The 11,819-nt window shown below is 36.1% G+C and overlaps 1 protein-coding gene across 1 annotated transcript; it reads left to right on the top strand.

Moving 5' to 3' along the window:
* Positions 1–6,756: 6,756 nt before the first annotated feature.
* On the top strand, positions 6,757–10,883 carry LOC148842777 (integral membrane protein (Protein of unknown function DUF92, transmembrane)). Its single transcript, XM_088958132.1, has 5 exons — positions 6,757–7,204; positions 7,366–7,479; positions 7,967–8,189; positions 9,734–9,982; positions 10,538–10,883. Exons 1-5 carry the CDS (start codon positions 7,059–7,061, stop codon positions 10,667–10,669), a joined length of 864 nt encoding a protein of 287 aa, XP_088814258.1. The 5' UTR covers positions 6,757–7,058; the 3' UTR covers positions 10,670–10,883.
* Positions 10,884–11,819: the final 936 nt, after the last annotated feature.

Below are 11,819 nucleotides of genomic sequence, written 5' to 3'. Positions count from 1 at the left end.
AACCGAACTGAACCGTCTGGGGAATACCTTAACACCTTATTTAAAAAATAGGGAGGAAATTCCTCCTTTTGTTCACCGCATGTCAATTGCAAAGAAAACACTGCAAAGCTTCATTGGGTGCTTTCCTTTGGCCAATGGTCGATTCCTTCCAAGATGGAGCCAAATGAAGGAACGATCATTAGCTAGTGGAAAAAAAACATGGCCATGTAACGTTGGGCAGCAATATGGGTAGATTCAAATTTAATAATCAGCTTATGCCTCCTCTTCCCATATTTTCTCCTTTCTTCAGCCACCATTCTTCCACATATGGTGACTGTTGGTTGTTTTTCTATTCTTAAAGTCTTGAGTCTTGACCAAACTAAGAATGTCTAATAGCAAATTCAGTCTTACCCAGAACTAATGAATCTCATCTTTACAATTAAGAATTTAGTGCCTCTCGTCTTCAATCTGCCCGGGGACAACACATGGCATGATGATGGTGATGTCGTAAATCTTGCCTCCATGATGCTTGTGTCCAGCCATGGTTGAGACTACTTAGAAGGGAGTTCTATGAAACTTGTCAAATGAATTATATAATGCATGCCCTACTATCATATGTTGGCGGCCCACTCTTCCCATTGGCTATTATATCTATAATCTCCTCAAACAAGTTGTGGAACAGTCCATCACTCCCGACTAATGGGAACCTCCAATACCTGTTTTCATAGGATTATGTTGCAAAGTTTTAGGCATTCATGCAATCATTCAACATTAGACTATGTAGGAGTTTAAGACCAATGTGAAGGTTTTTTCAACCCTCTTCTTATGACTTAAGGTTCAAAAATTTTGATGCGGTATATCAGCTTGTATCTTGGCTTGCTTTTTTAAGTTTTTTTTTTTTTTTAATTGATTCAGATGGATGGTTTAAGGCCCTTCTATCCCTGAAACAGGTCAGACCCCGAAACATCCACTGTAGAAACGTATCAGGAGGCCCCGATACGTCTCAAGCTGAAACTACTTGTGTTAGTTGTGGATCTGGGACCTTTGATCAATGGGGACAATCATTATCATAACATCAACATAGCAATCAAGTAATTAAAGTAAAAAATTCATATCAAAACATTTTAACTATAAATCTTTGATCATTGTGACATGGTCATTATTTGACACCTTACTCATTACCGAAAGCAAATAAATAAATGAACTCCCAATTATTTTATTTGATTGAGACAATTATAAAAAAATTAAAAAATTTGTGTTACCATATAAAAAATTTTAAAATACAAGTGGGGGCAATTATGAGAAATTTAAAATTTTTTATTACCATATATATGTTTTTTAAATCTTATTGGGGACAATTGTCCACACTAACATATTCATAGATTTGCCTATGACTTGTGTTCCAATAGGCATAATTTACTTTGTTCAAATGAGAATTCCTAACATTTGTGATTCACCATTTTTAATATACAGGCCGAATAGAGAACCCAAATGCCAGGATAAAAACTAACATGGACACAGAGACCAATATGTAAACCAAGTCTAACAACCATTTGATAGGAATTTCTTCATGAAGCAATGCATATCTTTATCTATATCTATATATAAGCAACATAGACCAACAATTGGTTATCCGGTCAACTTGGTTCTTTAGTTTGGTTAATCAAAAATTTTGGTTCAGTCTAATTGGTTTGATCTGATTTTTCAATTGTTTGGATTTGATGAATACCCCTACATAGAAGTAGCACGGACAACTAACCCCATATCTCCATTCCTCTAAACCTACTTACAGCCAGGGAACATTTAACATGGAAAGCAACAAATATGCATGCAAAATAAACTTCTTACGCATAAGGGGGAATATATTACTGCTTTGGTAAATTGAACAATAGAAAAATGAAAATTGGTATGTGAGGAATTAATTACAATTGCAAATTAACTGTTCTAATCAACAAACTAGAGCTGAAATAGGTCAAACACATTTTGGATTGTTTCCAAGTTGATAAGGGCATAATAGAATTCAAGGAAGGCTAGAAAATAATGCATTTATGAATGTTATAATTACATTATATTTATAGACTAAAACATAGATCAAACATATTCAAAATCAAACTCTTAGACTCTATTTAGTATTCTATGTAGTCTATCTTAATCCATCTCAAACTCTATCATAACATAACAAATTCTATCTTATCGAGAACTCCTAATCACTTTTATCATAATAGCCCATATATCAAATCTTATCTCAATTCTCTAACACGCCCCCTCAAACACATGAAGATCTTTATGTGTTTGATCACAAAAGACTGCAATATGATGATAGCTTCGAGGATGTGACATGTAGATGATGAAATGACGATCTTAATGGTGTCTTGTTTTGAAGATGATAACAAGCCTACTGGAATGGTGATGATGATGGCAAATGATAACCAACATGATGAGAACATGTGATGATATGTCCAAATCTCTAAATCTGCTGTGATGATAATATGGCAAACTAACGATGACATGGCCGTACTGATAGCATGATATTGCTTCCTCAAGAGAGAATCTCCATGGGTTGATGGTGAAAATTGTCAATGGGCCAACCATAGGCCAGACTGAGAATAGGCCATTAAAAGACCCCACTTTTAGTATGCCACAAGGGGCTGGGTTCTTGAGCCAATACGAAATGAGCCACAACGGGCCAATCTGAAAAGGGCAAAAAATAGCCAATAGAGACCTTCATAGGTCAGCAAAATGTCTTTAAAGGCTAAATCAAAGAATGGCCGCTATGGGCCAAACTACCTTGATCTGATGGGACTGATCCCAGGTCTTTTTTTTTTTTTTTTTTTTTTTTTATCAAGAACACACTTCAATACTAGGAACACCAATAGGTATATCACACCCTCCTAAATCAGCATCTTCGACGTTGGCGTCAATTGGTTGTGGCCGATTGGCTTTATGTGCTTTGCACTCAATAACCGACTTGCGAGGTCTAGCACCTTTGGAAGAACCAACACCTTGAAGGGAGGAAATATATAGGGGTTTACAGGCTGAGAGATTGAAATTAGGTCCTTTTGCAAAGGAAACGGGGGGAGGCAACGAGAGTCGCGATTGTGGAGCAGATGCATTTGGCCTTGATCTTGAGAGATTGGAAATGGTGAGAATGGTTGCCGATTGCCTCATAGAGCACATCATCTTGACAATGGATATTGAGATATTCAACTAAAAACAAGGCGGTTCGACAAGAAACTGTAAGAACTGATAAAAGCAGGAGATCGATCTCCATTAAGTGACCAAGAACTTCGACAGAACTCGAAAATGAAATGATCTTTATATGAAACACGTTCAATAAATGATGATCCTACGTTTTCTGAGAGTAAAAGGCAATAATAGTTCAACAAGTCAAAGATGAACAGTCCTCAATCGATTCTCTCTTGTTCTAGGAGGACAAATCCTTGGTCAGGATAGACACGTTGCGAAGGTTGGCCAAGGTGTTGTTGGTTTTGGGAGGAACACCAGCTATCTGTTCAAGCATGCAATCACTATTGATAGGCATGCTCGAACTGAGACCAACATAGCATCTGGAACAGTTTCTGTCAGTTCTATTGCTGTGGAGCTTGCCCTCATGAAGCTTTCTGACTCCTTGTCTTCAATTGACGGTATTTAAAAATCCGATTTCGATTTCGATATTCAAAATAATTAAATCGAATTTAGACAATTCAAATATCTAATCGGTCAAATTTGGATATCCTATTCATACCAAATAGTTAATCGGATTCGAATTTGGATATAACCTAATTTGATTCGATAAATATCCGAATTCGATCGATTATTTAATTCATATATAATATATAAAATATTTTATAATATATATATAATAATAATTAAGTTATATAAATAATTTATATATTTATATATTTAATATCAATAAAATATTTATTTTATATATTTATTAATTATATAAAATAAATAATTAGTCGAATTCGAATCGGATATCGGATTTACTAATTGGATTCAAATCCGGATATTTCCTGATCCGATTCGAATTCGATCCGTTTACACCCATAGGTGCAGGCAAGATGGGAAAACTTGTAATAAAACACTTAGTGGCAAAAGAAAATTTTAAATTTCTAAATGGATGACTAGATGGGAAAATTTAATACTAAATGGAGATAGTCGGCTTGGTGGGTGGCTAGGATTCTGGCCACCTGTCGGAAACACAGGAAGTACGATGGAAGACCTCTAGGTTCAAACCTTTGGCTCTGATACCATGATAGAATTCAAGGAAGGCTAGAAACTAATGCATTTATGAGTGTTATAATTACATCGTATTTATAGATTAAAACATAGATCTAACCTATTCAAACTCAAACTCTTAGACTCTATTTAATGCTCTATGTAATCTATTTTAATCCGTTTCAAACTCTACCCTAAGATAACAAACTCTATCTTAGTGAAAACTCCTAATCACCCATATCGTAATAGCCCATATATCAAATCTTATCTCAATTCCCTAACATGACAGCTGAATTGCTGTTGAATTCTAGGAGATCTATACCTAACTCGTCCTTGTGAGAATTATGAAACCACTGTCACCCACATTCGCTGCATGCAAGTATTGCAACCAAAAAGAATGACTACTTTAGAATCTTCTCAAATGCCCTAATTTGTACAATAAGGCCCCCTTCGTTTTCATTTATTTGGGTAAGTGATGAGTTTATTCAGTATGTGTTTTCGAGGTAAAATTTGTTTGGATAAATTTAGTTCCAACATCTTTGTGTGATATAAGTGACTCGGGAAAGAGAAATATGGGAGGAAGAAAACATTATTGATGTGCGAGTAAATTGCTTATCCACCCTCATGGAGTGTATTAGTTACCTGGGTATGGTAACTGATACACTCTCTTATCTTTATTAATCACCATGAAACACAATATAACAGCAAATGAATACGGGATTGTGGTCAATTACCCGATTGATCAACTTACTGCCATTAAATACTTGAAAACGAACGGGGCCAAAATGGTTTTCTACTTTTCTTGGGTAGAAAGAAACCATATCTTGTCTCTAACTGCAACAATACAAGAGGTTGATGATCCTGCAACTTTGGTGTTCAAGAAAGTTTCCCTTAAAACTCTTCCCGGATCAATTAAATCTCTGGGTTCATTCTGAATTGCAATCATAGAGTTTGACATAAGCTGTCGTGCATATTCTCTTGCATCAATGCCCTTGCTCCAAACACACTGATGATCTCCTCTGTGCCCAGATGAAGTGCGCATCTTCTCCTTTAGGCTTCTTGATGTCATCCTTCGGTAGGAAGCACGATGCCGATACCAGTTTCACGTAGAACCCAGAAAAGATTGGGAATGGCTACAACAACGATTCCAATTAAAAAGATCAATTTCAGTTTTTCTTTTTTAATCTCTTCGTCTTTCTTAATTTGTTGAGTTTTGTTGAATTATTAATGCTCTCCAGTTATGATTTTCAATAAACAGATTCGATTCGTAAAACAAAACTCGAAGATGAAAAAGAAAAAAAGATAACAAGACTTGACCGTGAACGTCACTCTACACTTCTTTCTTAACGTGGTAATTTTTTTTTTTTTTTTTTTTTTAAGTCGTTTCTTAACGTAGTATTAATCTGGTTAAACAAAGAATTAACCTATTAATTAGTCTTGATCGTCACTATAAAAGACAGAGAGAGAAAGAATTATTAAATTGCTTTCCAATGTTTTCAACCACCTGGTCGGTTGGATTGTTTAATCCTCAACTTGGTTAAGTTTTGGGTCCAGGTTATCTTAAAACTTGTCGATCCTTCGAGAACCATTGACTTGGCCCGACCTGCTGATCTGGGTGATTCAACCATTGACCCATTTGATTTTGTTAACGGGTTATAGGTTATAAAATGCAATTTAGAAGAAAATTTTGGGAATCTGTAACTTTGCATTTGATCAGCTTGTGTTTGGTTGTAGTGCAATTTTATTTGCACTAGTATAAATACAAAAAATGCATTTTTTTGTTTAATTTTATTTCGGGTTTTACTTTATTTTGCTTCATGTCTTAATTTACTTTATATGTATTACAATCAAACAAAATAAGTTAAAATTTGAAACAAAAATAGGTTAGAAATTACACTCAAATCATTTGCACTACCATAATTTTGCATCAGTACAAATTTATTTGCATTGCAACCAATTACAGCCCGATAGTCCGACTGAAATAAGTAATGTTTATTTGATTTCGGACTCAAATCTCAATTTTTAGCTTTCTTAAAATAGAAAAATCAAAATAAAATAAAAATATAAGTTATATGATTATATAATAATATGAAAAATGTAAAATGTTTAATTTCTGAAAATTAAAAGTAAAGATGCCATACAATTTACAAAAGAAAAAAAAAATGTCGATAAACAAAGAAATCCGGATTATCTGGATGAGTTCAACGTACACACAATGGCTCATGGACCTAATAAGATCGCCGCCCAGTAATTTGCATGGGCTTGGGCTGGCCGTATGGGCATCTGAATTTTGAGCCCATAGACTGATCTAATGGGTAAAAAAAAGTCATTGTCCATGGGGTTGAGACTGAAGCCTAACTTAATATTCCCCCATTTTTTGCATGAAAGTCTTTCAGAGTTCAGACAATTAAACCATGTCTTGAATGAAAGGGTGAAAGCGCTCCTATTGTAAGAACTAAGAACCCTCACGTGTCTATTTTCCTTTGTCTGTAAAATAGGACGATGTTAAAATCGTAGACCTTTCTATTTTCAGCCAATTCGTAATTAGTGGAGTACGATTTTAATATAGGTGCGATCACATTTGATCATCTCTGCTTTGTATGTACAGTGGAGACTGGAGACTCTGGACCATAGACTCATGGAGAATTCAGAATTGGAGACCACCCGCCACCGCCAAGAGAAGAGAGTAGCATTGAATGAGATGTCGTCTTAATGGTCCAAAGAAAAATGGTTCCGAGTTTCTGACTGCTCACGTTTTTCAACCAATTAGTTTGATTCTTAGGTATAATCGGGATTGCTTCGAAGGACTGAACTGAAACCCTGCGATTGGGTTTGAAGGAAATTCCCAAGGAATAGCGATGGAGAAGTATGCGATTCAACCATTAGTCGCGATTTTGATCTCTTTTGTAATCGCTTCGAGGGCTTTCAAGCGGAAGTCTCTCGATCGGTCGGGAGCGCTTCTGGGGTTTCTGGTCATGTCTGTCCATATTGCAGTTGGATTGAGGTTGGTTCTATTTCGTCTCCTTTTTTTTTGTTTTTTTTTTTTTTACTTTTCCTTTTTTTTTTCTTTTGTATTTTTGGTGATTGAAGCTATCTATTTACGTAAATGTTTAATCTTATGATGTTGGTGTCTGAACCTTCTATTCATTGTTGGATTGGTTGAAGATTCGGCGCTCTTCTGCTTGTTTTCTTCTTTTCTTCGTCTAAGCTTACCAAGGTCGGGGAGGAGAAGAAGCGAAACGTTGATGCTGACTTCAAAGAGGGTGGCCAGAGGAATTGGTAGTAAATTTCTCCTTTCTTGATCCTTTTTGAACTGTGGACGACTTAGAATATTTGTTAGCTACGGTTAATTTGTTTTTTTTTTTCTTTGATTTTAAGGAGGGGGACTCAAGGTTTAATTCCCTCCCTGATTCATTTCATTTGTAGACCCAACATCCAGAAATGAGTTCTTTTCTTTCAGAGAGAAAAACTGAATGATGAAAACTAATATACCCTGAATATATTTCTTTAAGAAATCTTCATGATATTTCATGATGCCTTGCATCGTATAGTTGCATACAGGTATTTGGCTTCTTTATGAAAGAAATAGAATTTTGACTTTCTCTAGGCGATGCTGGTTTAATTTCTGTTGCCATTTCATAACCATTAACCAGAAATATAATGCACGGGTAAAACTGAAAGGCTAGCTGGATGATAAATGTCCATTTCCTGTATATCCATGTTTATGCAATGCAGAAGCTGTAAGCCTCTTTTCAATTTCCTTAAGGGTACAGGTGCTAGCTAATAGTGGCATAGCTACAGTTCTAGTCGTGCTTGTTGGGCAATCAACTGGGTGGCAGGATAAATGCTTAGACTCAAAAGGATCAGCATTAGTTACATGTCTTATTGGTGGTATAATTGGACACTATGCCTGCTGCAACGGAGATACTTGGTCATCAGAGATAGGGGTGCTTAGTAATGCACAGCCACGATTAATCACAACCTTTAAGGTAAATATCATTTCGTTGCTTTGGTATTTTTTTCATACTGAATTCATGGAAACATTTGCATGACATCTCATCAACTTAATTGTTACTAAGAGGTTCATTACCAAAAGAAGGAAAAAAAAGAAAAAAAACAGAAAGAAAATTGCTAGCAAGAGCCAAGAGGTGCTGTGCTCTAGGTTGTTAGAAAACTGCAACTTTATCTCATTCTCAATACTAAGGCTTCCCTTTACTGTTTCTAGAAGCGCAAAAGTGATAATACAGCTATGTAATATGTTTGATCAAACATTGCTGGCATTGATGAGAGTGGAGAAACACAAGTATTTCATAGCAACTTGTTTTGTAATAAAAAAAATTACAACAAGGGGCTGAACTGGATGACTCATTGTCTTGTCTTTTAGTGAATAAGTTGTAAGGAGGTTTTGAGGTCTTTAATGGTTGAACGTTGAAGCTGAAGTTCGGTTGATTACATTGCCTCTGAATGTTTTATTATATAATTATTTTATCAAATAAAAGACAAAGCAATGTCATTTAGGTCAGCCATTTCATCCGTTATCAAAGCCCTCCTAAGCCTGATATTTGACTTAGATGTACTCACTAATGCACTTCTATTGCTCTCTCATACTGCCAACCAAATCTAAGGTTGGATATAGCTAATCCCCCACTCCCATTTCATTTACTGTAGGTGTGGCATTGACCCTTTTTCAGGTTTTTTATAATTAGTTCCTAGTTTATTTAGAAATCCTTGATCCTTCATCTTAGCCTCTTAGGTCATAATGGCTGGCTTCCATCAGGGAGAAAGTTTGTGTAGGATTTCAAGCAAGGATAGCATATAATATTGTTTTTGTGTTCTCTGAGGTTCAGTATCACTATCTCAATCAACTGGAGGAGAATTTTACATCCTAGCCTTCATAGAACAAGGTCTATCAAGTATCAACTGAACTTTTCTCTGTTTTTCTTCCCTCTTTTTTCTGTGTAATACTTGGACCTGAAACCGTGCCTGGTGTTATAGTTAAGTCATCTAACTAGAAATCAATTGTTGTAATGGAGTATATCTTTTTTAGTGCTATAACCTGTGTATCCTTGAACCTGTGTTTTGTTTGAAGGAAAAAGTATGGAAAGGAAGGGAAAGGTAGGGAAACCTTTACAAACCTTTTATATGTTTCCTTACCTTTTCCTTCAAACCAAACAACTTGCTGGAAATTTTGTCCTTACCTTTTCCTTCAAACCAAACAACTTTGTTGGAAATTTTAAAATCCACTTGCAGGTGGGATTCCTTCATTTAAACTTCAAACATATGCTAGCCCTTGAATTTTATTCCATTATGAAATTAGAATATTAGATTAAATTGGTTGTATTCTAAGCATAAATGACCCTCTAATTCATTTCTCTCCCATGATCTAAACATGACTGTTGTTGGTAATGGCTCTGCTACTGTTAGCAGCTTGGAATTGCCTATTTCTACATATTTCTTAGAACATTTATTTAGGCTAAAGGAAACTTATTCGCTAATGTGATGCTCTTTTCTGGAATCTAATTATGTGTATCAGCCAGTACGGAAGGGCACAAATGGTGCTGTGACAACAACAGGACTCCTAGCAGCTGCAGCAGCAGGCAGTGTTATTGGGCTGACATTTGTTCTCTTTGGACTTTTCACAGCAAAATGTGCTTCTGATGTAGCTTTGAAGCAGCTTCTGGTAATACCAATCGCTGCAATTGCAGGGCTACTTGGAAGTATAATCGATTCTCTGTTGGGGGCGACAGTGCAATTCAGTGGATTTTGCACTGTACGAAATAAGGTAATAAACAATTAACATACATCAATTTGAGCTATTAATTAGACTGCATTATTTCCAAGTCCCTAACAGTTGATTGTCCAAGGTCATTAGCCACAACTTTTCACATTGTCTGACACTTTCTCTGGTTTTCCAGTAAACAGGAATAACAAGGGCTTGAATTTCTGGGGAACTGAAAAGTTAGATATCATAGGAGAAGTATCTTCTATTATGTAATTGGCTTTATATTCAGTTAATTTAATAGACCACATCAATGCAAGCCTTTGCATGTAGGAGAATAATATATCTATAATTAGAGACTCTGAAGAATGATGCTGATAACTGCTCACTTGTAGTAAGTGGTACCATATTGAATTTATCAATGGCAACCATCTGATCTTCATTGAATAGGGTCGATGGATGATGGCCTATTTCAACTTTTGATCCCTCTCCCCCCTCCCCCTTTTTCCTAGAACTTGGGATAGGATGTTGTGTTTTCTCTTGTTTAAAATTGTTACCACGTTTACACAACCTTAGAACTTTCAATTCTGATACAGAGGTTCTTAATTGTCTTTGAAGGTGGTTGAAAAGCCAGGGCCAACCGTGAAGAAGATATCGGGCCAGAGCATCCTTGACAACAATGCTGTAAACTTTGTATCGGTGTTGCTAACCACACTGTTGACCTCCATTACCTGCTTGTACATTTTCTGATAAGCCCAATTTGCCAACATTTGTAATCAGACGGTAGGAGCTTCAAGAGGTCTACATGCTACAATTCAGAAGTTGCACATGGTGGTCCAGGATCTGTATGACTATTTGTGTGTGAGTGAGAGAAACACTTTTCATCCACTGGTACTATATAGAACAAAAATCCATAAATTTGTGAGTTAGATTACTACTTGAAAGGGGTCCTTTGTCACAGCAATCTTTCAAGCTTTTATGTTTTTCTGTTCTTGGCAATTATCCTGATGCCATAAAAAAGATGCCTGCATCAGACTAAGGGCAGCAGCAACAGGAAATGTAAAGCAGCACTTGCAAATCTTATAAGCAAGGGTTTAAAAACAGGATCAGATATGGAACTGTTTTGGGAACCGACTATCCGGTTCGAACAAATGGCCCGTTCTGACTTTGAATATAAAAAATTAAAAAATAATTAAAATAAAAAACGCCCAAAAGCTGTTGTTTGGGTTATGGTTCAACTGCCTGGGCCAGCGGGTCACTGACCAAATCAGCGGTTTTTGGCCTAGGAGAGGTTTTAGGGAGAAATGGAACTGATTGCCCGATCGGTTCCTGGGTCAACCAGAGTCCGGTCTGGTTTTCAAAACCATGCTCATGATAGAAAAAGCAAAATCAGCAAAACACACATCAAAATCCATCACAAACAAAGCGATACAAATAAAGACTCCTACCTTTTTTTGATAATAAATAAAAAGACTTATCATTCCACAAATAATCAAATTCCTTGGGGATTACTAATTAGAGTTTGGTTCATGGGCCAGAGAAATTTCATCTGATTCTGATAAAAAAAGGGAACTGGAAGTGTTGTAGAAAGAAATGGTGATCATTTACAAAGAAATCAAGAGCATCAGAATTGAATCGGAAAAGGGATAGAGACGGAGGAGAAGCAAACCAGGCGTAGAGGAAGCTCTAAGCTATTCTACTTATGGCGTTTTCAGACGTGGTTCAAATATGACATCTATTGATACCCCGTGGCGCATACATTCTCTCTGATTGTCTTTCTGTGTGTAGTTACAGAGCTTGAAGGATATGTATCTAATTATCACGTAACGTATAATAGAGTTTCACTCTCCCACTTCGTTCATATACAGAATTTATAATCTCAATAATACCCTTGTTTATT

The sequence above is a fragment of the Nelumbo lutea genome, chromosome 8 (genome assembly GCF_056320005.1).
Source record: "Nelumbo lutea isolate HS-2025 chromosome 8, American lotus-T2T, whole genome shotgun sequence".
Taxonomy (NCBI): domain Eukaryota; kingdom Viridiplantae; phylum Streptophyta; class Magnoliopsida; order Proteales; family Nelumbonaceae; genus Nelumbo; species Nelumbo lutea.
The sequence above is the reverse complement of the archived record's forward strand: the minus strand, read 5'-3'. Positions and strand labels throughout refer to the sequence as shown.

What these genes read in the sequence shown, in the direction of transcription:
- LOC148842777 (XM_088958132.1), top strand. Translation starts at nt 7,059, where the DNA reads ATGGAGAAGTATGCGATTCAACCATTAGTCGCGATTTTGATCTCTTTT. An exon ending in GATTAATCACAACCTTTAAG is followed by an intron (nt 8,190 to 9,733) that starts GTAAATATCATT and finishes TATGTGTATCAG; the next exon opens with CCAGTACGGAAGGGCACAAA. An exon ending in TTTGCACTGTACGAAATAAG is followed by an intron (nt 9,983 to 10,537) that starts GTAATAAACAAT and finishes TTGTCTTTGAAG; the next exon opens with GTGGTTGAAAAGCCAGGGCC.